Here is a 26,903-nt window from a genome sequence, read left to right on the forward strand (position 1 = left end):
AGAGAGCTCTTAGAGAGAAATATACTCACACACTATGGTCCCTGAATAGCACCAGGCAGGAAGCTTCAAAAGGAATATAAAAAGGTAAACAAGTTGATTTTTCTTCTCTTCTGTAAAGAGTCCAAATTTATCACTGCAGAACTTGGTAATCCTTTGTGGGTTAGTACTGTTTTCACTAGTACAAAAACCAAGCAAACAAAAAGTATGGCTTAGAATCATAGAATGGGTTGGAAGGGACCTCAAAGACCATCTCGTTCCAACCCCCTGCCGTGGGCAGGGACACCTTCCACCAGAGCAGGTTGCTCCGAGCCCCATCCAACCTGGCCTTGAGCACTGCCAGGGATGGGGCAGCCACAGCCTCTCTGGGCAACCTGGGCCAGGGCCTCACCGCCCTCACAGCGAGGAGCCTCGTCCTTACATCTGCTCTAAATCTCCCCCCTTTCAGTTTAAAGCCATTACCCCTTGTCCTATCACTGCAGGCCCTTGTACAAAGATCCCGCCCCGGCTTTCCCCTTTTGGTACTGGCAGGCTGCTAGAAGACCACAGATGCGTGACTGAGATTTGAGTATGCATGTTAAGGATAAGTGTTCCGATTCAGGGAAAACTGTTAAATAAGCACAAAAGGATAACGTTCAGGTCATGCTGACACTAAAGAGCCGAAAAAGGCAGTAAAATCCTTATTATCGAAGCTTAGAAAAGACATTAAGTCAAGAAGAAATTGTGAATACTATTCAAGGCAGTTCAATAATATCAATATGAGTAATGGAGACTAGAAAAGTGGTACCTCCCCAACCTAGAATCCAATCTGATAAAAGCCAATTCATCAAATTAAATCATTTAAAATATCCAAAAATATCACTGGAGAGGGAAACATAGGGTGCAGACATATGATGGAAAAACACTGTCACCACCCATCAGTTGAGCTGCTTCTCTGTGTTCCAGATGATCAGTAAAGCATTATGTTAAATTACCTCTGTGGAGTACTAAATAAGTCAACGGATAGCCATTAGGATACAAATTCAGTGAGCTGTCTGAATAGGTGTAAATCCAAAGTGAGCTCCGTGTCAGTGGAACGAGACTGCGGTTGTAACTGGCTTAGATCCCCGCACCCGTGCTTCTGTGCTCAAGTCACCGCACCAATGTTTCTTCTTAAATGTGAGTATCTTCAGCAGCTCTCCTGAGAAGTTTTGCTAAGGAAGCTGTTTTTGAAGGAGTTAATGGCAAGGGAAAATTATTCCCTGTAAAGTTCTGTACGAGGATCATTTACTGCCATTATGGCAATAAGCAATGGCATTCTCCTGATACCAAACCAAAAGTGTTTACTATTGCTAAAAATCTCTGAGCTCTATTTCAATTATTTTATCTTTGGTACCTCACTATTAAAAACATTTTTTTCCACCGTACAAGACATACCATAGGGCCATGAATAGAGAAAACACTTTAGGGCACACAGATATAAAAGCAATTTCTTCTGCAGCTGTACTGGCTTCAAAGCTTTATGTTGGGACCTTAAACGTCTCATTTATTTGAATTCTGATATTTATTTCACTTTCAGTCAATGCCTACTGCTGCAGCTAACAAAAGGGAGAATTAATTCAAAACCATGGGCTTAGTAACTAGCAAATATGGTTGCTGAATCCTGGAACATATACTGTGTTACTGTTAATTACCTTCCATGATATTTTAAAATCCAAAGCTATTGTTGGATGAGGTTTGTGGATAAATCCTTAGGAGGAAAAAAAAAAAAAAAAAAAAAAAGCACAAATAACAGCTTCTTTCTGCATTCTCAGCCTCTAGGATTGGATTGTGAGAATTCTGGAAGTTACACTGATTGAATTTTTTTTCTGAAATAATGTTATGGAACTACCATCTCTGCTCAGATGTTCATTTCAGTTGAGGAATTGCTATAGTACATGCAGTTTAAGAACAATTAAAGTAAGACAGGCTCAGTATCAATGTAACGGGTTTTGCACAGCCCTCGATGTCAGTTTTACAATACAAATTTTTAGCAGACTTCTGTACTGCTATAAAATCACTCCTTCAAACTGATAAATCCTCAGCTAGGTAGAGCTGTGATCGGTTTCCTACAAGCAGAAAAGGCAAGGGCAGAAGTATGCGCAAAAGTGCCCAACCTGGATCCAAAGAGCCGGCTGGAAACAAACGGTTTGCCCGTTCCCGGTACGCCTCTCGCCGTGCTTTCGTTTGCACCACGGAGCAGTCCCGGCGCGTGCGGGCTGGTGTGGGGGTTGGTTGGGTTTTTAACGAACGAGGGAAACCGAAGGGGTACGCTCTCAACCGGGGGTGGGTGTTCAGCCTGGGGGACTCACCTGGAGCTAGTCCGAAACCCCGACCGAGTTCAGCACCAGCCGTTTTGCTCTCCAGATCAGCACCCGTTGCCCTCTCCCTCCTCCCAGCGCGGAGGCTGCCAAAACGCCACCGGCACGGTGGCACTTACCGCTCGAGAAAGCGCTTTGGTCCTTTCTGGTTAACCCGGCGCCGAGAGCGTCTCCAGTTCATGTCTCCCCGATTCCGAGTAGCGGTCACGACTTCGCACGAGCACCTGCTGCAGTCAGACGGCTTTTTGCTTGGGCGACTAGTTGGCTCGACTATTTGGGAGGTTGCAGCCCCTCAGCCTCGCCCTTGGCAGTTCCCCAAAAGCCTCTAAGTTTCTGTGGAAGCTGACTGACCAGCATGCCAAGCCTTCAGTCACGTTCTTCTGTTTTTGTTTCCACTTCTGCCTACCCTTGCTGCTGCTGGGGTTGAAATCTTTGCCAAACCTCCCAGGTTAGCACATTTCCCTCTTTGTACCATCCCGGTTAGAAAATGTTGTCACATGGCAACACAACGCAAAGCGTTCAGTTCGTTACACTGAACAGCCTCGCTAAAGGCCACTTCAGCCACACACAGATTCATTTTTGTGGAGGAGAGAAGAGAGAAAGAAAGGGAAAACATTCACAGATCCCAGAACCCTTCTTTATTTGGAAGAATGGCTTTTAAATGAAGTCAAGCAGTATCTTGTTTTATCATTCATTTATTTAGCAAAGAAAGGAATGAATTCAAATACCCCACACAATGAACACATATCTATTCCCTGATATCAAGATGCAGATTTGCTTGTGAACAATTTTAAATGAATCGGTTTTCTTACTATTGAAGTCATCTTGTACTGTGCATGGATTTGTGCAGAAGCAATATATCTTGGGCTCAATCCTATAAACACATTAAAGTAAGTAACTCGTTACATCCATACCACTGAACTCGGTGTGGTTACTTGGGTGATGAGTACATTCATGCTCAAGAGCCTAGCTTTTGCCAATCTCAATTTCGGCATCCAAACGACAGTGAAAATCGACGTGCCTCTCTCTAGGCTCACTGTAGTGTCGGTGGAGAGACACGAGCCCTCGCCAGGACGAGACTCTGCCCACCGAAGGACGTTCTCCCAGACGAGACGTAGAGGCTGCTGGTGGCAGCTACAGTCAGAAATTGGTCAGATGCCTCAAGCAGAGCAAGATAAGCTTGGACCAAACTGTTTACAGAATTGATCTCATACAGCAAAGCCATTATGCATACAATTAACTTCAGGAATGTGCTTACGTTGCGCTGATTTTAATAGAACTGGTCCCACATTTAAAGAAGTGACTATATTCATTCTATAATTATGAGGAAAAAAATATTGAAGCATTTACTCCTATTAACATTTTTGCTGCATCTGGGACCTCTTACTTTCCTTTCTGGTTTGAACAGCCATATGGTCTGATGCTCTGAGAACTTTCTTCACTTAACAGAAGTGCTTTGGTAGCTCTTGATTTGTACACTGACGTGGTATTTTCCCAGAGGTTACTGTGGAGCTCTGGTAGAGCTAACGAAATGCACAGTGTCCTACACCCATCTGAGACTTTAATCAGTACTGCTTAATAGCCTGGAAATCAAAGCCATTTAAGCCCCATTCTTTCTCCCACTCTCTTATGAAAATCCTAATCCTAGAGGCAAAAATCTCCTGATTAGTTTTAGCCAAACCACACTGCTCCAACAGCAGGTGACTGCAAACGGCTGGAAAAGCTTCCACGTAAAGTAACTTTAAATGACCATAAAGGTTATCAGACTCAAATCAAAGTACAAGATAAATCTGCAAGCACAGGAGCCCATTTTCTAAGCAACTGAGAGACGTAGGCTATGTATCAGACACAAAAATAAGCCCAAAATGTGTACTCAAGCGCAATTCTGCTGGCGTTATCCAATGAAAGTATGTACTGTACAGGATCCGACTGGCAATGCTGCTTCCTCCTCACTCCATGTAGCAGGGTTACACGGATACAGCTTTACTCAGAGAATTTTGATCTATCTGCCAAAATATTTGCACTCAAAATAGAGAAACAGTTTTAAATTTATGCAATCAGTGTAAAAGTGGTTTAGTAATATTAACTATTGGCATCAGAGGTAATACAATTATTTATCCAGAAAAGATCACTTTATCAAAGTGGAAGGATAAGGGGTATTTAATAGCATTTAACGGGCACGGGAGTTGATTTTCTCTTTCCAAGAACAGAACAATGCTGTAAGAAACAAATTTTACCCTTGCGCATTTTTGAGAGCTCTATCGACTTAAACAAGATTCGCAGGCAAATGCCCACTTTGCTACATTTTTGGCAGAAGAAAAAGAAGAGCTTTCATGGAGAAATCTGCTTTTCACCAAAATGTGTGTAGTTTATTTTAGAAAAAATGCTAAATAAAGTGAAAATTAATAGAGACTGCACTTTGCTTTGCTCCACTTATTAGGAAAGACTGTATTAAACTACCTGGGCAGCTGTGTAGGACTCAGAAGGTGAAAGTACTGATATAGGTAGTGCATCTGGGGTCCTCTAAAATTACCTAGGACACTTTAGCTGATGGCTTTAAAACCTGTTGTCTCAGAATCTAGCTTGACAAGGAGATCTTGCCATCAATTTTTTCTCGTTGAAGTGCTGTGAAATTTCCACGTTTACCGTAATGCTTTAGATAGAGCTTTGAGTATACCTCTGTCTGCAATTTAGAACAATGTAATTTAGGAAGCTAAACGGCAAAAAAAAATAATTTTAAAGTGTTTAAATGACATCACATGGGAGTCGCTCGAAGATGTGGAACACCTGAAATACTCCTTTGGGAGATGGAAGTGTGAGCAGACTGAGCATCTGCTAAATGCACTTCTGCCTATGATCATGCAGACTTAACCTAGGGTATTATTACTGCATATATAACATGTATCTAACATGGGTATCTACCCATGAGAAGAACGGAAAATAGATCACTGCAAAGATAGGCGTGCCTCAAACTACTGAATAGGTAAAAAGAAAAGCTAATTTCAGATCATTTTAATTAAAGAAGGTTAAAATAAAAATACATAGTTCAAATATTTTTATATTGGTGTCATAACTAATAGCCTAAATATAAAATCCATAAGCCAGACTAATGTGCTCTTAGTACAGGGGCAGAGAGGAACAGTGTTGTGCATATGTGTGTATGTGCATGTGCTGCTTTTTCTTGGCACTGGTAGCAATATAGATTTTATTTTCTTTATCGTATTTAAATGTAAAATTTTATCTTTTGGCATGGACAGAGTGATTCAGATACTGGACTGGTTATGATTTGGAGAGCTTTTTCCCCCTCTATCTGTTTCACTGAATTTTCTTGCAGAGAAAATTTCCTCTCACCCAGGGCAACCAGCTAATTTCTTCCTGGAAAACCAAATCTAATGTACAGTAAAAAAAGAGACGCAGTATTATCATACTTTCTGGAGATGAACTGGTGTGAGGGTGGGGTGCTTTCTTTTGACTGAGTTAGTAACAGGGAGAACTATTCAGCTGGAAGAAATAGGGGCTGATCTTAATTATTTTCATAGATGGTAAATGTGCGTTCATTTTACCGCACAGCTTTTCAAAGACCACTTGCTTTGCATTTTTTTTTTTATTTTACTGCAGAACAGAGATAGGAAGCATAGTGCTACATTCAGACCTATCCCCATTCAAAAATGTTGCTCATTGCCATCAGTAAATACGGGGTTTCCCCTTGCTATGTAAGTAAGTGGCTGCACCACCAAAGCGGTGCTCAAACGCAGTCTCATGCGGTCAATGGTTCCTGGTACTTTTTGCTTTTTTTGTAGATAGCTGTGAATCATTACAATCTGTACATGTTTTTTCTCTATTTGCCTATCATAGCGTAACCTAACGATCAAGGGCTCTGAACACAGAATGGAAACGTTTCCACTCTGCTTCTCCTTGCACACCTTCCTGGTATTCTGCTGCGATGATCTTTGCATCTAGCATGCTCAGAAAAATGAAAGGCCAATTCTTTAATCCTTAATATTCACTTTTAATTTCTTTTCACAAGCTTCTGAGAGTAGCAAATGCTGCCTTACTACGAAGTACTCTGGAAAATCTGGAGCAAATCCCTGCCCTTTTCTTTTTAGTTATCTATCTGGAATTTCAGATACAAAAATAACAATGTCATGAATGTGGGTGAAGACAGACAGAACAAAGAAAAACGGTTTAAAAATTCTTTGCGTTTCCTCACCTGCCACTACAAAAGGAATTAAAACCGATAACTTAAAACTCAAACAGTTTCTTAAATATTTACATCAATGAAGTCCAACGAGATAATCACTTAAAACACCATAAGAATGTTCCTCCAGGGGCTGATAGCGCGGGTCGGACACGGCAGCAAGATGAGACAAGGCTTTGCAAACACATCCGCGTTTTCTGAGCCGGCTCTCTCTGCCAGACGCGCGCACGTGAAGCAAAAGGCGGAAAGAGAAAAGCACGTCTGCGATTGCGCCCGCGGACCCCCGCCAGCCCCCGGTGGCACGCAGAGCGGGCGCAGCCGCGGCTTTCGGCGGCGCCGCGGGGAGCCGAGCGGGTTCCCCGAGGGATGCGCCAGGGAGAGGGATCCCGAGGGATGCGCCAGGGAGAAGGATCCCGAGGGATGCCGCCACTCCTGCCAACCCGCACGCTGCAGCGAGGCCGGTTTACTAACGACACGCGGAAAAACCGTCCAGCGTCCCTCTGCGATCTGCCCTCCCTGCCGGACCTGCCCTTCCATGCCCTCCCCAAAATTCAGCCGAACTAGGGGAAGGGAGGCTTTGCGTGACTGGGCTTGGCTCGCAACTGGAAACCACCGACCCTGCAGCTTTCTGGCTTAATCACGAGATCGCGTCCCTCGGTACGGCCTTGGTCTCCGCGCTCCGAACGGCCGGGCTGTAGCCGGACTGATTTCCAGCCCGGGAAGGTCAGCCCTCCGGAGCCCGGAGCCGCCGCAGAGCATCGCCAAACCACCACGGTTCTTCGCACCATCGTCCCCGGCACCCTGCCAGCTCTTTTCGGTGGTGTGAGCTTCTGGAGACTGCACAGAGGGCTCCGTGGCCAACGGCACAGCTCAAACCTCATGGAAATAAAAGACAAAGGAAAATTAGATTTGTACTCCTGGCGCAGCTTTAAGGGGCAACATTTTTTTTTTTTTTTTACAAAGCTCAGGAATTGTTAGAGAACTCTGACTGGAGGCTTATGAAACGGAGCGAAGCGATGCAATCCTCAGGAGTGGTCCACTGACACCGAGGGGCTGCAGCTGCCCCCGACACTGAAGGCCAACCTTGCACTCGGCAAAGAAAACGTCATGTCACAAAGAGGTGTTTGGGGCTTTGGGCAGCAATGGGACATTGATGGCTTGGATTGTGCTTGAAATGTCTCTGAACTTCATCTCTGAAGCCTCAATCACATGAGCAGTCAAGTAGCACAGGCCTTGGGGACTGGGGAGTTACAGGAGGCCAGAAAATACTCAAGCCCGTTAGTACTCATCATAATTATTGAAATCTGTAAAATAGGTATTAGAATAAGTCTTTGCAGTAAGATGCGGATTGAAGTATTTGTTTCTCTCCTCCAGAATCAGGTTGTTTTTGTTAAATGCCTGGGAAAATAAAAAAAAAAAAGGAAGAGATAAGAACATGGGAAGGACAGAAGAAAGGTAGCCACTAAGTGCTCTTTTACCAAGGCAATTTTTTGTGGCAATTATCTGTGTACTGTAAGTCAGTCAAAAATGCATTGAGAAATACTTGAACATTTACAAAAACCTGCATTTGCACGTATCTGCTTATATAATAACATTCCTACAATAAGCAATGCTACTGAATAAAGTAAACCCAGGCACTTTCCCCCAATATTAAAAAACTCATTTTATGATTAAAATATACTTTTTAATCATACATATTCAGTCCTTCCTATTAGAATGATTCAGTCATTATCTTTTTACTGAATAGGAAGTACTTTCCCCTTACTGCATTAATTCCTTGATTTTCAAATGCAGTATGGAGGAGAAATGTCTGAAGGTCCTAAGAGTGTAAATCCTGTTTCTTTAAAAGTGATATGGGTATTTAGAGTATGAATTTTCACAGGTTTTTTTTGTTTCTGTAGGTATCCAGAGAGATGATTAATGGAATTTGGAAAAGCTTTAAATTAGGTACATATTCCACCACTGGTTACAAAATCCAGACATTTCTTGCTGTTTTGAATGAAATTCTCTAAAATGTCTTTAATTAGAAAGAAAAATGCAGAAATTAAAAACTGGATTATCCAGGTAGGATTTAAGAAAAACCCTCATTTACAAAAAGCTTTGCAGCTGCATGTATAAACTGTGTAATCTGAAGATCCTGAACTAGGTATTTTCAGCATGCTCATCCTTCCTTAATTCAGTGGATCTGAAAAGTGGAGCTATTCTAAAAGCTCATAAAGAGAAAATAGCTGTTTAGGAACAATGATCATATGATATAGATATATGCCAGACTCTCAGCTGATGTAAATCTGTACTGCTCATTTACAGAATATTTTGGGTATGAACACTAGCTGCGAGTCTGACCCAGAATATATTCACCAGGTACATCTCCTGTATAAAGACACAGTGCAGGAAGATGAACAGTGACCGCCCTTGACACCATAGCATTGGAGCCAAAGGATTATCTTCAATATATGTCATGATGACTGTTAATGGCCCTATTCACTCCTTGAACAAGCCACTAGGGAACACAACTAGGAAAAAAAACCAACCCACAAAACAAAACTTGAGTGGTCTGTTTTTTTCCCAGGAAAGGCTGCTGCCGTATGAATTCTACACATACACAAAATCCAACTTCTTGTGTAATGGGGATCGACAAAGAAAAGGACCCATAATTACAATACCTCAAGTGAAATCTATTTTTGTCATTAACAATCAGCATAATTGGAGTCCAATGCCACTGCAGAAAACTAGCAAGTAGAATTCTTTCAATACAGCAGAACTGCTGTCTAGGACCATATACGTTGTGCATGATAGAGCTCCCAACCCACTTCTCACCTTGATGGCTTCTACAGAATCATATTTGTCCAGTTTGTTGATATGGTTGGTAATGCTGGTATTTAGAGGAGCTGGTGACACTGGATGGATGACAGTTGCGTCATGGGACTGTTGTTGATATCGTTGGCAGTAAGTGTAAACAAGCAGGGTAAGAAGGCAACCAAGTATTGAGCTACTCAATCCCACTGCAATCATGTGAAACATGTTGAACTCTGCAGAGCGGAGAGCAGAAGACAATCTTAATTTTAAGGAGGCAGCAATACACGCTTAAGCTTGGGTAAAAATGTAGACAAATCCTCGATTCAAACAAGGATAAGGGAAATTTCATGTGTTTCCCAGAAACATCTCAACTGCAATGGTTTATCCCTACAGTAGCAAATGCATTGTACTTCCCTGAAGGGATCATTATAGGAATCTCAGATACCCATACATCTCTGTAAGTATTAAGGCTGAGACTTTCGAAAGATGCTTAAACAAGTTCAGAACCCAAATAACAGATGAATGAATTGCATTTTGTATGTTTGAATAGTTCAGCAAAATTTTTCTATGGATTGTATAACAAAGCCGTGTTATATATAAATTATGTATAGAATGTACCTACATAGCCTTTTTTCAGTGAACTACAGTATCACCTCCTCTGCTGTTCTTCTAGTTCTTTCTCTTATACCTAGTGACTTGTGGCAGAACTAACAAAATCCTAATATCTTTGAATCACAATCCTGCTTTCCCTAAAGGGGATATGGAAGACACTTTATTTGGTGCATGTCCCAGAAGCAATGCCGTACATTTTTTCCATCCCCTGCTTTGATTCTTGCTGGGCCTCACAGTTTCTGTATCTTTGATATATGGCCAATTTGTTCCCTTCTCCAGCCTTCAGAATTTTTTCTTTATGTAAGTGGGAGGTGAGGAAGAAATGGTAGCGGTTTAGGTGAAAATGGGAAGGGGGGGGGGGAAGAGTGAGACTCCTTAAAGCTCTGTGTGCTTTTAACCACAGCAGCCAGAGAGTGCAAAGTCAACAACTCAGAACCCAGCACTCTCCTGTCTACTCTGCCCTTCAAAGACACCACGGGATCAGGCGATGGGAAACCCTCCCCACCTCCGCAAGGATTGAAACGGAGAGGAAGCTCACTGCTGCATGAAACTCTAGAAGGGAATCTAAAGCACAATCATCCCCCGATGTTACTGCACAGAGATACCAGGTCAGATGTGGCCCCAGTAGGATTAGCTGGAAATAAACTAATTACACCGCTTTTCATTGCTATTTCAAACTGGAGCTGTGCGTTCTGACTAGGAGAGAAGTATCAGTGAGAAGCTCATGTTGGAAATTTCATCTTAGCATTACTCAAAATTTGCTTGTGGTTGCCTAAATGCACAAATGAAAGATTTTAAACTGAGAGACTGGCACTGGCCTGAAAAACACGTTAGACCTTTTTCACTGTAATACAGAACAATGGGCCAGCACATGGGTCCCATTTTTTGCAAACACCTAAGGTAGGACCTTTACATGCTTACTGGGTATTTAGAAACACAAACTAATATTTAGGTCACTAGGCTGACTGCCCCAATATATAAATAATCACTGAAATATTCTTCTACACTTTTATGAGAGTTTCCCACTGTTGCAGAACTTGGCAAAATGTTTTCAGAGTACCACTGCTAATTAGAAAAAAATCAAATCACATTATCCCGGCTCCCATAACAAGTTACCATGCACACTAGTACCCTTGTATAACCCCTGTGTTTTCATTGTCCCTTATTAGGTTAAAAATGCAGCTTATCTGTGCATGGAAGAATACTAGAACTGGCCAGAGCTATTACCATGACAACACAGACTAAGCGTGATAGCTCAGCACAAAAAAAATGGTCATTTTTCCTCTTTCTTCTTCTTCTTATTGTTTGGGGTTTTTTTAACAGTTTTCCCTTTCAAGATTTGTTTTGCTAGCATCAGGACTCTCTGGAATGGAACTTTTTTTTTTTTTTTTTACTTTTAAGTTTTGTCTTTGGCAGCGAAGCTGAAAATGAGTCCCAGATACAGTCTGAGCTATTAAATGGGTTAGCAAGCTGGCTTTCTGCTATTTATTTGGGGTCCCAAAGAGGTCTGTGAAATTATTATCCTGAAAAAGGTGGAGTAACTTTAAAAATTCTGACCTACTGATAACTAGCTTATAAAAGGAATTCCTTTTTGAGACAAGGGTAGCTGCTGTACTGAAAAAAAAGAAAACACAAACAACTAGTAGTACATGTACTTGTGTCAAAGGTCAGCAATGGCAGATGGGTATTTAATGAGAAATCCTGTAGTAACTACATTTCTTCTTCTGTACAAGTGTAAATAATGAGAATGCAGCATTTAGAAGAAAACTAAGAGCATGCAAAAGGTGAAACAAAAGCACAAAATGGGGAACCAACGTTTCAGCATTTAATATACATCTAGAGCTGAAAAGCTTACCGCCACATCGTTTTTCTTCTATGCTGCTGGATCGTGCCACTGATATTTCTGGAAAAATAAACAAACCATTTATGCCAAGAAGAAAAAAAATATTATAGAGAACTACTAGTTTGATTAACACAGTAAGGATTTAAAAATTCATTCTACTACATTCACTCCAAATCCAAAGTAAAAAAGATTTTGACTATGGGGTAGAATTAACAAAAAGGTCCCACGACATCTTCAGGTTCATTAGATTCCCAAGCAAAAGCAGCAACGTATTTTTAATTCTTGCCTCAAAACACCTCTGGAATGAAAAAGATGAAGTGCACATGAAAACATTCTTCGTGGAGTTTAAGCATGTTGAGAAAGGGTTGATTTTCTGAATAGTGACATTAAAGAGAGTTTAATTATCTTGTGTTCAAATGGGCTCATTACTTCTAGAAGTCACATCTAGCACTAATGTGAAAAGAGGGAATTTACAAATCTTTGAAGAAGATGACTGCCAATTTCATGGGTCTCAGTTGTAAACTAATAAAATGTAATTCCAGCCTGTATCCTTACCATTTTGACTTTGGAAATATTCTCAACAAATATGGAATAAAATCTGTTGGCAATCAAGTTTTCCTGCTCTTTACTTCAGGACCGTGGCTTCTGTGAAGGGCAATCCTGCCTTACAGGTCTCTTGGACCTCTCCGAAAGGGTCACCGAGCATGTGGATTATGGGGGAGGGAACTGACAGGGTCTACCTGGATTTCAAAAAAGCTTTCAAGTTCTTTGTCAACGGCTTTCCCAGCAACAAATGAGATGAAGGAAAAAATAGAAAACAGGGTAGTACTATGTGCCTGGTTCTTATAATGGAGGAAGTTTACCGCTTCTGCAGGGACCTAGGCTTTCCAGAGAAGAGCTAGAAATGTGGGAGGCAAATGTGGTTTTGAAGTTTGCTGATGATACAAAGTTAAGGTAGCGTGGACAAGGGCATGCTGTGAAGAGCTGCAGAAGGACCTTATAAAACCAGGCAATAAAATAACAAATGAAACCGAATGTAGATCAGTGTAAAGCGATACATACAGTGGAAAGCAATCCTAGCTTCACATATAAAATGATGGGCTGCGAGGTGACTATGACTACTGAAGAGGGACACCAGGGGGTTATGACAAATTGTTCCATGAAAATATCGGCTTAGTGTTCAGAAGCAATCAAAAAGGCAAACCAAACGCTAGGTACTACCAAGAAAGCAATACTGAGTAGGACAGGGTAATCAGCATTATGGCACTTTACAAATCTGTGCGTTGTCCACAGCATGAACACTGCGTGCAGCTCTTCTTTTCCCATCTCAGGATGTCTCTAGTAGAACTAAAAATCAGACCAGAGAAGGGCAGCAATGATGCCCGCACGTACGCCATAGCTTCTGTGTGAGGAATTAACACAGCAGGCTCTCCACTGACCCACCAAAAGATGATCCAAACGCAGCTACTGCTAAAGGGACCACAATCTTTTACCTTTCTTCACATGCTAAATCAGTAACAACTATTACCTAAGTGAGAAAGTATCAGACCTGGCAGAAAAACACTCTCACAGAGAGTTAAAAGCTGAGAGCATACTTGGGTTGAGACCGTTAATTCACAATCCAAGCAAAAAGCAGAAAAAACCCGTACCAGAAACCCGCAAAGCTCTGCAAGATAATGCCGGTAAGGACTACGGAAACGCAGCAGCCGCAAGGACAAGGAGTCGTCGCTTCTGCGCTCTGCCAGAACCACTCTGTGCAGTGAGCTCTGGAGAGGAACGGCTAAGGGAAGCTGGAGGAGAAGACACCACGCGGGTGAGGACGGGAGGGCGGTGATGGAGACAGAGAGGGCAGGAGGGAGCGAGGGGGAGAACCGCGACTCGGGGGACCCAGAGGAGGAGGGAAAGCGAGCCGAGCCCAAGAGAGCAAGGTAGTTTGCCGAAGGTGAGCGTAACGGGCATGACCTTATCTGCTGGGATAGGGGTAGTTTGGGGAGGGGTGGCAAACCAACCAGAAGGGCAAGGGAGGAGGTGGCTCATTTCAGATTCTGAAAGTGCCTACTTTCCAAAACAAGATGCAGGGCTTCTATTGCACTAAGCACGGGATTCACAGAATGTGAACATTAACGGAGCTGCTTCGAAAGCCTGAGAAAAAGGGGAAAATACAGTGTGGGAGTTTTTGCTTTCAGACTGACACTTTTCGCATTGGTTTTGGAGGAAAAAATAGTATTTGGGAGTTAAAGCATTATGCACCATCCATAAAAGTGTTTACATTTGTTGATTTCTTTGTTATATTGTACTATATTGTACTGCATAGTCACGGGAAAAAAACCACGTTGCTGCACTGAGTAAACATAATTACATTTCAAATGACACATTAAAATGTACATTTCTCTGTCTGTGAATAGACTGCTAGCTTTTTTTAATGTACACAGGCGGAAAGATAACTGTTAACAGCAATGCAATGTGGCCACCCATACTGTTGTGTGGATTTAAATGACTGCTGTGTTTTAAAAAAGAAATAATAATAAAAAAGAGTACAGTCATGCGTTTCGACAAATGCTATAGAATAATACATGACGTGACTATCCACCAGGTACTTGGTGGTCATGGGGGACACAAAGACCTGAGGCATAGTACGTACCTTTTGAAGCAGTTATTAATTTAAGGGACTCCGTGGAATGATTTCCAGATTAACTACCACAGCACCCACTTTTGTATATGCAAACCACAAAACCTAGAGGAATGTTTCTCTAATAGCCCCAAAGTCTCAAAAACACTTACATTAGAGTAAAAAGCAAACTATTTCTCCTAGTTGGCTGTAGTCAGCCCTGCACCCCGCCACCACGTAGGACGGAAGGGACCTGCAGAACGCTGGGACGGTGACTGACCCAAGTCCCAGCTGGTGACAGGAGGGACAGCTCCACAGCGCTCCGCGCCTCAGACAGTTTTTCATGGAGACACCAGATCACAGAACCATAGAATCGTTTAGGTTGGAAAAGACCTTTAAGGTCATCGAGTCCAACCGTCAACCCAACACCACCATGCCCACTAAACCCTGTCCTGAAGTGCCACGTCTACACGTTTTTTGAATACCTCCAGGGACGATGACTCCACCACATCCCTGGGCAGCCTGTTCCAGTGCCTGATAACCCTTTCAGTAAAGAAATTTTTCCCAATATCCAATCTAAACCTCCCCTGGTGCAGCTTGAGGCCATTTCCCCTCATGCTATCACTAGTTACTTGACAGAAGATCAAGCAACATCAGCCCTACGCAGCAGACCAGCGCGCTTTGGCTGCCAAGGGCAAGCTCCGTTCCAGCCCTCGGCGCTGCACAGCGCAGCCCGGGACGGTACCGCGCCTCGCTCCCGAAACGTTGGGAGATTTCGCCGATCCTTCAAGGAGCAGGCTGAGCTCACCTGGTATAAAGTTGGAGTCCACAGCACAGGCTCGGCTCTCCGTGGTGTTGCCCGTGCACTGGCTGCCCACGGGGAACAAAAGGATGCACTGACGGACGCGGAACTGGAAGCCAGACGAGTCGCAGTCGGACCACTCGGACCACTCGGACCAGCTGTCTGCAACGGGCAGAGAAGGACATACAGGCAGACGCTGCCGTTAAACGCTTCAGGTACACCGAGCGCGAAAGAAATAGTCTGTATTTCTGAACTAGGACAGAAGGACTCATCCCCAGCTAGCAGAGGACAGCCCTTCCATTACGATAAGACAAAGGCAGTTCGACTTCGGCAAAAGTCTCCGGAATGTGGAGTGTGACGGTAAATTTGTCGCAGACATACCATGGCTTGGGCTTCTGCCACGGCCTGCAAGTGTGGAAGTGAGAGGCCGGAGGGATTCTGTGGTGGTGACTGAAGGAGCGATTGCTGTGGAGTTAATTCCAGTCTAGGTCGTTAGGGTGGACAATGACACTGGTCTTTTTTACGTACCTGACAAGCAGCAGTAAGAGCTGCAAGAGTATGTATTCCAGGTCTGAAACAGGATGTTTACTTAACCACAAAAATAGTTGTATCTTGCAGATACATTTTTTTTTAATTATTATTTTTTGTTAGCTTTTGTCCATTTATTTGCTGCGGATAGAAGCGACCTCATCAAGTATTCTCGCCTTCTCTTCTCCATGTGGTTCATTATCAGCTTCTATTGTTTCTTTATATTTCTTTCTCTGCCTATGTAGTTTTGATTAAGACATTTTTATTTCATGCCTGTGTGATCTCAGAATACTTCCCTTAAATGAAGTGAATTGATCTCATTCCCATGAGGTCCTGTGAGTTTACTGAGCTCAGCTTTCTTAAAATTCAAGCACAATTCTGCCTTCATAGGGATGTCCTGAGTTTGGCAACTATACTAAAGACAGAGCTCAGTTAAACTTTCCTCTTTGTTCTGTCAGCTTTCCCACTGAGATAGGTTTTATGGCTTTGATATGGAACGAACAGTCCTACTGTCCCAAACCAAGTTTGTTTCTACTTCAAAATTTTAATTGATTTTTATACCAATATGAACCCAATTTAGAAATTCCATTTTGCTTCAAATAAAAAAGTATACATTAACCTGATTTTGTTTCAAGTAAGATTGAAGAACATTAAAATTTGTGAATAATTTAGAAAATTAATGAAGCTTTTGTAAACTTTTTGTGAATCAGGTGGAAAGTCAGGGAAGTCTTAGGCTGTTTTGGGCCCTTTTCAATACATTGTATAAATCCAGCATACAGGGTTCTCATTTATTCATTCCTTTCCCCTTGGCCATAGAGGAAAATATTAAAACTCTCAGCTATCTAAAATTTAAGAGATTCTGGCAGGAATACTTGAGATTGCAGTCTTGAAAAAAGTCAAGCCATAGATGCTTTCCATGGCGGTGTTGGACATGCACTTCCTAACCAGTAGCACGGTAAAAAGAGATGGACGGAGGAGACTGACATAACTTTAGCATAACAGAAGATCTCAAGCAGTGGTCCTGGGACCGTTTCGAGACAGCAGGAGAGAGCTGCTTAGAGGCAGCAGCCATCAGTCCTAGCGGTCTGTGGTCTGGATGCACACCGTCACTTGTGGAGTTGTTCGTAAAATAGATTTACTCAGCAGCTCAGGTAAGAACCTGGATATTGATATTTATGAACAATTAGCAACTGTCTGGATGGGGCCTCCTTTGAGCGCCAGGGCAGATACCTCGACGCAAGCAGCTGATGTCAAACAGTAGGATCTCGTCATCGTGAGGAGCAAGAATCCTCAGCTTTGTCCGTCGGCTCTCCTGTTTCCTAGGAGAGGTCCTGGGAGGGCCTCATTTCCAGAGTGGGTGGTAGGAGCATGGAGGCAGATGACATAAAGTAGTTGGATCCTCATTCAGGGGGCAGGAGAGCTGAGGTGGGAGTCAAGCAAATGGAGAGCCTTCTTCCTGCTCGTACAGTGTGGGACATCCAGGAGGTGCCGGTGTCACCGCCAGTGTCAGCCGCTGGACCCAAGTGAACTAAGGACACGGATCCTTACCTGAAGTATTTCGTAACAATAAGGCCCTGATCATTCAGGTTTAAAGGAGTGCTGCTCGTTACAAATCTTGGCCCATTTCTCATCGATGGCAGAGAACATGCTTAAGCCAGAGCCAGTCCTCTCACCCGATGCTGGTATAATCGGGATATATGCAGCAGCAGCCAAACCGCTCGCGAGCACCCCAAATGCAGCTTGTTGGCTGGTGAGTTCTGCAGCCCCATCTCGTCCGCTGTGCTTTTGGGCCACCAGGTTCCTTGCTGAAGGGGCTACATCCCGTGATAAAATAGGAACCTCAGAGCATGTGCGGATCACGCTAGGTCACACACCGGTGACTGGGCAAGGCTACCGTTTCAGCCTGCCCTTTTGGGGTCCTATAAAAGACACTGTGTGCGTTGGGAGCTTCCCACATACGGAACACAGGGCATCTCCCGCCCGTCTGGGGTCCCTCTACAGCCCGGGCAGTCAGTGGGATTGGTGCCGTGCTGATCCGCTCCATCTGGCACACAGGGCCACAGGAGGGGAGAGAGAGGACGTCACTGCAAGGGTGAGCGGGATGGACGTCCCTGCAACGGTGGATCCTGGTACCAAACCTGTGTTTTGGGGAGTGCCACTGTTGGGAGCTCCGAGAGTCAGGCAGACGCAAGGCACCAACAGACCAACTGGCAGTCCTGCCCTCCGTGGAGCCGCTATCTCCGCTGTCACAGAGAACCTCAACCCATGGCTTTTGCATGCACTTCCACAGACTCAGTCATCCTGCCTCACCCCTTTGATTTCTTTATCTTCAAAGCACCTGAGGCTCTCTTGCACCTCAGGCAGGCTCCTCTCAACTTGCTCCTCAGTTCTTTGCAAAAGTCAGGAGAATGGAGAAGAGAGGGTGGACTGGAGAGGTGTTTAACCCAGAACTGCTTTTCTCCTCTAACGTGGCAAGGCTTACTCAAATGTCATGTCTTCTTCCTACAGAGTCTTGGCTGGCCTTTGAAGCCAGGTTAAGTCCAAGCAGTTTCTGAAAGATCCCTTGGTGAAGAAGGCACCTCAGAAAGATCAGGCCACCAGTCTGTAGGATTATAAATTTCTTTCATGCAGAACTACACCATCGTTTCTAAATGCTCATCTGCTTTAGCCATTATTTGCATGTGTGAGTTAGCAATTCAAGGACAGAATATATTTTCCCCTCTTACAGAAGCAGTAAATATTTTAGGTGTAAAATACTGGTTTATTCAGTACATTACAGACACCGTTGCAACCGATTACACTTACTGATAAGCAGCCTATAAACCACTACTGATCAATAGTGCAGCGCTTCCATTCACATTAATGCAGTTGCATTTGGATAAATTAAAAGAAAAAACACAAACACAGTGATATAGCTGTTAAAATGAAAGATGAGAAAAACTGATGTATTTTGCAGACACAGGTCTGTTACTTTAAGTGCATACTTGCATACTTTCAGTTGGATTTGCTATTAACCCTCCATGTCCTCAAGAAATCCTTAGTATCAGGATTCCAGAAATTTTAGTTTCCTGCTAGTTTTGTTTGGCCAAAAAAAAAAGCACTATTCCAAATGCCAAGAAATCTTTGCTCTTTTCGCAACTTAAGAAACATTATAAATAGTTTCCATTTTTGTACACATATTTCTGCGTTGGCTGGTTGTTCCTACATTCCAAGTGTCACTCCTGTTCTCTTCCTATATTAATCATGTCACTGAAGCAGCGAATGCCACCAGTGGTACTTCCAGATCCGCACAAGGAAGAACCACTGGCCACATGATCCTCACCACAAGAAAACGCCTCTGCAGGGCTGCAGGATTCTGTCCAAGCTTAACATGTGTAGCACTGCAGATATTTTTGTCTCAGCCCAGTGTGAAGTAAGAGCAGTAAAAAAAAAAAAAAAAGTTTTGAAATCTACATTGTAAACATGAGGCAGGGGCCATTCTTACAGCTAGTTGATGATGGTGGTGTCTGAAAAACCTATGGCAAATTTTCAGTGAGATTGAAATACTAATAAAACATCACAGAATGTGAGGAATACACCTCCGAAATTTTATTGCTTTATAAAGGTTTTCAATTTCTTGAACCAAAATGAAACTGACCTCCTCCTTCACTCCCCGTCTACTCCAAAATTTGGGTAACAAGGAGGTTAAAATAAGATGAAAAGATTATTTAGAAATGTTTGCAAACTGGCATTTCTAGAAAAATGGTGGTACAAAACAAATGCACAACAAGAGAAATAGCTACAATACTAGCACAATGAACACGCCAGTTCTGACCTTTTAAAGATGCCTTAAGGATCCCAAGGCAGCTATGTAATGTCTACGTACAAATGTACACTATTTGTCTTGAAAAATCAAATCATCAACTGATTTCTATGTTTGGGTTTTTTTAAAAACACAATACAGAGTGTTGCATCTGCTTTAATTTTGACAAAGGAGGTACTTCTATTCTGCTGCAAGACATGCAGTGCCTGGAAAAGGAAATTAACTTAAATTGTAGTTCAGCACAGGTAATAGGGTAGGGATCCATAAATTGAAACTCATGGGCCTTGTGCCTTCACATGCACAGCCTCATCATATGAGCAGAAAACTTTTGCTATGAAGTCTAGGAGCTCTAAGTGAAGCAAGTAATACAGTGTGGCATCAGTGCTGCTTATTTCCTTTTGCTGCTGCCTCTAATCCATTAATCAGCAGTATAAGAAAACAAATCCTCCAACTGGCTTTTCACTAATGATTTTATCTGCTTTTATGTGGTTTTACTCTCTACTTCTCACTTAAATTTCACAAAGAAAATGAGTTTTCCTTTAATGTGGGTCAAAAGGCAGAGTCAAAGTTACAGAAAAAGTCATGATCCCTAATACACAGCTAGGAAGAGTGCTGAGACGTTTCATTTACTAAGTACTCCACAGTCATTTAAAAAGATGAAGTCTCTGCTCCTTAACATCCGAAGTTGAAGAAGGTATTTTACAAAGAGCATTAAAGTTTGCTCCGTGTTTTATATGAAATCAGGGAAAACATTATCTACTTGAAGGACCTTGTGATAATACACATTGAATATTAACCTCAGCAATTTGCCTGCTGTGAATGTTTAGCGTTATAACAAATGCACTTCTTTGTGATACTGTTACTAAAAGTCTTCCAGGCCGTTTGCATGCTCCACTTAAAATATTGTACAATTTTAGTTTATCCAGACCCAGAACCTGGTAACTTAAATTTTAATTTTTAAAGGAGGAGGGAGGACGTGGTGTCCCGTAGGCTATATCCTGCTATTACTTGATTTACTGTGATTGTAGCACGTAAGAGCTGAGTGTGCACTTAATAAGGGAGAGAAATGATTTGCTCCTACCTAACAGATCAAGGAGCATTATGTTGTCCGACTGTGAGTGCCTTGCTCTGTGGCACGTAAACAACAAAGCTGCGTGGGCCGACGGGCCGTACCTGGACAGGGCTGCGTGTTGCAGAGCGCTTCTTCAGTGTGCAGTCCGAGGCAGATATCTCCTCCGTAGGCTGGCGCTGGGTTTGTGCAGGAGCGGGTTCTCATGTAATGCCCTCCTCCACAAGTGGCCGAGCACTTTGACCAAGATGACCAACAAGACCAGCCTCCGTCCACTGAGAAGACACAAAACGTCATATTGTTCCAAGTTAATGTGTTACGTGACATAATCCGACCCATCTTTCTCATATTCTGTGGATCTAATTCACGGCCTACTGAAATTATTGGACGTTTTTAGGTGCCACTGAACATAGGCCCACAAATTTAATCTTACCACAATGCAATCTAATTTGCATATTTTAAAAGCCCCTGGTGTACTGGGAAGCCTAACAAAGTTACTCATCCATATAAGACACTTTCAGTGGGTACCATAATATCTTTAAGGCCAAAACTCTTTTTCTTTTCTCACCTGTGAGGAAATAAAACACCAAAGTTTGTTTAGCAGAAGTATTGTATGCTCAAAGCAATTTTTTATTCATAAAATAAAACTTAGCCCAATAATATCAGCAGAGAGACGGAGGAATCCAGATTTTGTTTTGCAACCCAGGTAAGATTGCCTTAACTCTGCAACCCATTTCAGTTGATCTAACACAGCTGTACGGTTTGATGGGCCGATATAACGTTACAACCTTCACGCAGCTCTAGCACAGATGCCAACAGCAGAACAATGGCAGTAGTTCAAAAAAGCAACAGACGAATGACCAAAAGCAGTTGCCACTTAAAGTTTCAAACACAGGTTGTTGAAGAATGAATTTAATTCCCCCCCCCCCCATTAGTATTTACTAATTCGAGTATGTCAAACTGTTCTCCAGTCCAAGTTTTCACAAGGTTCCTCTGAAAGGTAGGCTGGATTTCACGGGAGACCCATTTGTCAGATGGTTTTTGACACATGGCCACTAGAGAGGCGTCTGATGAAAGTTCACCTCACTGCCTGCACCGGACTGGCTCCTTTGCCGCCTCCGTTCTTAAAGCTCCTGCTCCAGGATGTATTTCTGGCATTTAAGGCCATATTGCAGCCCATCTGCCAAAGGCTTCCTATCTGCAGCCACATGACAAAGTCAGATGTACATCTCCCAGGGACAGCATTCCCTCTGCAAAGAATCTCAGTGTTTTGTTCATTTCTCTTCCAGTTTTTTGTTTGGGGTTTTTTTTGGAAAAAAAGCAACAAACCCCTAAACTTTTAAAATTCTCATATCCTACAAAAAATTAATTTATTTTCAAACCTCTATTTAAAGTGTTATCACTTGCTTTCTTAATACTTAAGCAAGGAAATGATTTACCATGTCTGCAACTGATTAAAAGAAATAGTGTGTAATTCAACTGACTCTAATAGATGAGACCCTCAGTATAATAAAGGCAACGTGCCAGTAAAGTTTTGGTTTACGACAGGGCCCTAAACTGAGCAGAAGTTTTGCCTATTTTTTCTCCCATCACTCACAGCAGCAGTGAGCATTTTACCACACAAGATAGAAACTCATTATTGTCTACTTTTAAAAATACTAGGTAAGCACACATTTTCTCTACACGATTTTAACAAAGTGCTCATTTAAGACATTTCTTGTAAGATGTTACTTCATGGTTTATTGAAACAATTGATTGTCACTGAAGTCTCCAAAACATTCATCTAGCATTTCACAATGAGTCCTTTTGATCCTTTCTGTTCAATTAATCAAACAGCCTTTCAAAGAGTAAACAAGTTTCCACTGGTTTATTGAAATGCTATTCCATAATTATCTCCTACCAAAAAAGAAGAGGTTCCAAATCTGAAAAAAATTAACTTATATTGAAAATATCTGCAGTATTTGCATTTAAATTCTCTCTTAGATGGAGATATAAAACACTAAAAAAACCCCTCTTTTTGTTTTGGTAGCATTGTATACCACAAATGCACTTGGTGAGTCGAGTAGAATGATTTCTATGTAAAAGCTGCAACAGTGAGAAAATGAGCGAGAAGGATGTGGTTATTTTGACATTAAAACCTATACGTGCATTTTTGAATGTAATTTCAGATACAGCATTCCCTCAGGTTCTCAACTGCTAATCAAACAGGTAATTCACTAGTGCATACCTAAGGCTATTACACTAATCCTGTAAGTGAAGTTGTGGAATATCTAACATTTTATTCTCTGTATCGTTCGCAACGTTACGCTATGAATCAGGAAAGCATGGAGTTGGCACTTCCTTGCTAAGAACAACAGTTGTAAAAACTTTTGCAAGTAATGTATCTGGCCTCTGAACACCCTGATTGGACAGGCAGGATTCGTGGAATCTGGGACTGTATTCCTAGTATGTCATTTAAATAAATTATTTCCATTATTAAGGAATTCAATGATCGCTACATTTTTTCCGGGATATATTTATCAGCCAAATCATCTAGCTATACAGATGTATGAGAGAGTTTTATACCACCTACCATAAATAAATACTGCATCTCAGTAGAGCGCTTGACTTGTTCTCTTATTCATATAGTCACTGGAAAACAAATATGTCTTTTTGCCTGAGATGACTCTTTTAATGTAGTATTATGCAAGCTCATAGCTAAGAAAGCCACACGTCATTTGTCTTCAGTGCAGGTGGAACATACTATGCAATTTTATAACAATTTCAGGACATGGTATCTTTTATTCAGAACTTGCCTTTTTTTATAAAAAAAATAAAATATATGTCAAATAAAAGCTGTTACCTAAGCTATTTATTTCATGTGATATTAAGGCTTTACCTTTCAGATATTCCCTTTTTTTCTTTCTTTTTTTTTTTTTTTTTTTTAATTTAAAACCAACCTTGTCTAGCTCAAATGAATAATCAGAGGCATTCCTGCTGCAGTGTTGTGAACCTCCATGAAACAGAATGACAGCCTGAGATTGCCTAGACAAGAAATAAATTGTCTGCAAACGTTACCCGGGGCTTGTTCACTGGAATGGAGACCCCCAACGCTTTCTACTTAGTTTTCAACTGACCAGAATGAAAATTACAAATGCGCATGCATTTGAAACTGCCATCTGCCATCTATCTATAGGTGGCCGAGAACGCAGAGACCGATGTGACATCCAGGAACGTCACCGTGCGCCACAACTGCAGTGATGACGGCTGTACTATAGGGCTTCGGATGTAAAGGGAGAAGTGGGTCTGAGGAAGATGGGAAAGGACAGACGTAATACAAGAGAAAATGTTAGATTAAATCAAGGCTGAGCTGGACAGTGTAATTATAAGTTCTTCTTAGCGACTATTTACTGACAGGCTGCCATCCTAAATCTCTAGGCCTTTCAAGGACTATCATAACTGCCTCTTTTCTTTGTCCCCAGAACTCTTCTTTCTCAGCAACAGAGGATGATAAAGCATCATCATGGTTAAATAAGATCAAAGAAGTGGGTATTTACTGCTTGAGTTTTTACAAGACCTAAAGAGAGCTCTGTGGTTTCTTTCATCTTTCTTTAAAGTTGCTTAGCCACACAGCACCATCTGGGTTGTTTTTTTTTTTCCTTTTGTCATGGAGTCCTTTATGTTATTTCTGCTTCTTATAGGAGGAAAAATACACAGCTGCAAGGAAAGTTCCAGTCACTACAGTTTCTTTACATAACGGTTTTGTAGAGCTGTTGGACAAAAGGAAGTCGTTAAAGCAGTTCCACAGTGAAAGCTATGAAGAGTCTCTATGTTTTCTGACAATTACTGGGGTTGGTCCCTTTTGGAAGAAGGCGTCCTTCAGCTAGCTGGGTGCTCTCAAACAATGCACTTTCCTTTATAGCAAAGCAAACAACTTTTTGCCTACTGGCTGTTGTGGTTAATAAATATCTCTTCACTATAATGATAAAAAAAAAAAAAAAAAGCCATAGGGAAGAGGATGTACTAGGGAGAAACAGTGTACAGAAACAGGATCTCCTGGGGACATGACAAAACATCCACGCTACTGGAGACTTTCCGAGAGACAATTCAGTAAACTCAATACCCTGCCATGCACTTGGGGTTTTACAAGGAAGTGGAAGGAAGCGTGGGCAGACACGCTGACCTCACCTGCTTTTGTGAGAACTCAGATGGGATTGCAGGCTCTTTCACATACTGTCTGGTCTCATTTCAAATTTAAACAACAACAACAACGACAAAATCTTCAGGTTTTTTGGTGTATGCCTTTAGGTTTATAACTTTTCACATTCATCTTTTTGAAAGTGTAGCAAAAGAGAATAAAAAATGCTAGGAGGTCAGTCTTTTGTAAGTGCAAGAAAGAGCGCAAAGAGAGGGGCAGCAGTCCCTTCCACCCGCAGAAACGCCGGCGGAGCGGTTCCCAGTAAAAGTTAAACCCAGGGGCACTGGGTGCTGGGCAGCCTACAGCCCCAGGACAGTACTGCTCCCTTCCAGGCACCTGGGGATCGTCCCACTCCACATCACTTAGGCTACTGCGTTTTCCTAATCCTGTGGGGTATTGCTGCATGTTTCAGTGTGGAAAAGAACAATTTTTACACCATAGTTTGCAAAGGCAAACTCTTGTTGCTGTGATGCTACAGATACCTTTTCTTGATAAAAGCAATGCTGGATAAAATAGTCAACATAGTGCAGTGCAGAACCGCAGAAGGCAAATGCATGCTTCTAAGGAAAGTACAACAACAAAATCTAAGGATTGACCCGGGTTTAAGCCTGTAACTGAGACTCTTAAGTTAGAAAAGCAACAGTTGCTTCCAAAGGGCAGTTCAGCCCTCTCCTCGCTGGCTACAGAAGCAGCCTAGTGAGATCAGTGCATGTGGAGAGATGGGCTTCGGCAGCCTCAGAGACAAGCCTGACTGGATCGCAGTAAGTTTTTCCCCCCGATTAGGAAGTTACTGCAGGATAAATTTTCTCTGTTCCTTTAAATGTATCCCTGTTTCCTTGTGGCCAAGTATGACTGCAAGAAAAAAAAAAAAAGAAGAAAAAAAAAAAGCAATAACGAAAAAACCCCAACAAGCAATAACTGGCTTTAGAGGATGCATGAATAACTAATACAGTCTTTCAGGGAGTTTTGTGTATCTGAAACTCTTTATTGTTATTAGCACATTTAGCGATATATGAATTTATTCAGTTCTCGCCTAAAATGTTGTAATGAAACCAAACCAAACTACTGTAATACAAATTTGAAACCAGTAAAATCCCCAAATATTGTCATGAAGTATCAGGATTTCAAATCTAAGAGACGGCAGCTGTCCTTTCCCTCTGATCCACCACTACACGTGGAGGAGAAGAGGGAACAGGAACTCCTGTAGCTCGTGCTACGCAATGGTGCTCATGTAGCCATGCTTTGAACTCCTAATTAAGGCACATCAGCCAAGTGTCCCTCTGTGCAAAAGAATAAAAGAGAAGGCAAAAAGAAACAAAACAAGGCAAGAATGAAGAAAAACTTGTGTTTTCCTACAGTAATAAGAGCTGTGTCATATTGTGAACTAGGACAGAATTCCTCACGTTTGGTTATTATTATTTTCAGGCAAACAAATCATTTAGTAAATTCCTGTAATTTTGGTAAATTTGCAGAATTTACCATTCAAACAATGCTTCCCTTCACCATCCATTTCTCTCTGCAATGTAAATATCTCACAAGCCCCCAAGGAAAACAAAACCCTAATACGTCTGATTACAGATTCCTTTCTTTTCATTTTGACCCCATATTAGTAACTCAAAGAAAACAGAAATGTCCGTGAGCATCCACAGGTCCTTTCCACAGTTACTGAGGCTGCTCAGTGCTTGCAGCTCAACTCTATTCACCGCACCTCTGAGCCATAAAAAGGAGCTGAGGCACGGGGCCAAAGCATCATTTGCTAGTGCAAGACAACAGTGCAAATCCTCCTGCCCCTCAAAGCCATTTGGCCACAGGGAAACTGAGGACTGGGAACAGGCCTTACCCTACACTGGCTCCCAAACTACTTCTGCAGATTATTTGGGAGAGTGCTACTTAGGAAGGCAAAATTGTACGAGGGATCAGTCCAAAACTTGTACAATACAGGCCTGGGTGCAATTTCTGGCAATTTTCTGGCACTGTTCAATTTACTATTATATATTCAGCCTTCAAATACTATGAACAAAAAGTAATCTGCCCAGTGACTGCTCTCAATCCGCACGTCAGTGGACCATTTACTTTGCTACAAGCTGTGGGAAAAATGTCACTGTTTCTGTCTCCTCTGAAGGCTCAAGAAA

The 26,903-nt window shown here is 42.2% G+C and overlaps 1 protein-coding gene across 3 annotated transcripts in view; it reads right to left on the reverse strand.

Annotated features, from left to right (window-relative positions):
• Positions 1-3,020: 3,020 nt before the first annotated feature.
• The window catches only part of SEMA5A (semaphorin 5A), a 327,513-nt gene continuing 303,630 nt past the window's right edge, over positions 3,021-26,903 (reverse strand). For all 3 annotated transcript variants that reach the window (XM_049823923.1, XM_049823924.1, XM_049823926.1), the window contains exons 19-23: positions 20,699-20,869; positions 15,202-15,357; positions 11,798-11,845; positions 9,352-9,563; positions 3,021-7,932 (exon numbers count right to left, since the gene is read on the reverse strand). In XM_049823923.1, coding sequence (XP_049679880.1) covers positions 7,813-7,932; positions 9,352-9,563; positions 11,798-11,845; positions 15,202-15,357; positions 20,699-20,869 — 707 coding nt within the window. In that variant the 3' untranslated portion in view covers positions 3,021-7,812. The remainder of the gene's footprint in view (positions 7,933-9,351; positions 9,564-11,797; positions 11,846-15,201; positions 15,358-20,698; positions 20,870-26,903) is intronic.

The sequence above is a fragment of the Accipiter gentilis genome, chromosome 20 (assembly GCF_929443795.1).
Source record: "Accipiter gentilis chromosome 20, bAccGen1.1, whole genome shotgun sequence".
Lineage (NCBI taxonomy): Eukaryota > Metazoa > Chordata > Aves > Accipitriformes > Accipitridae > Astur > Astur gentilis.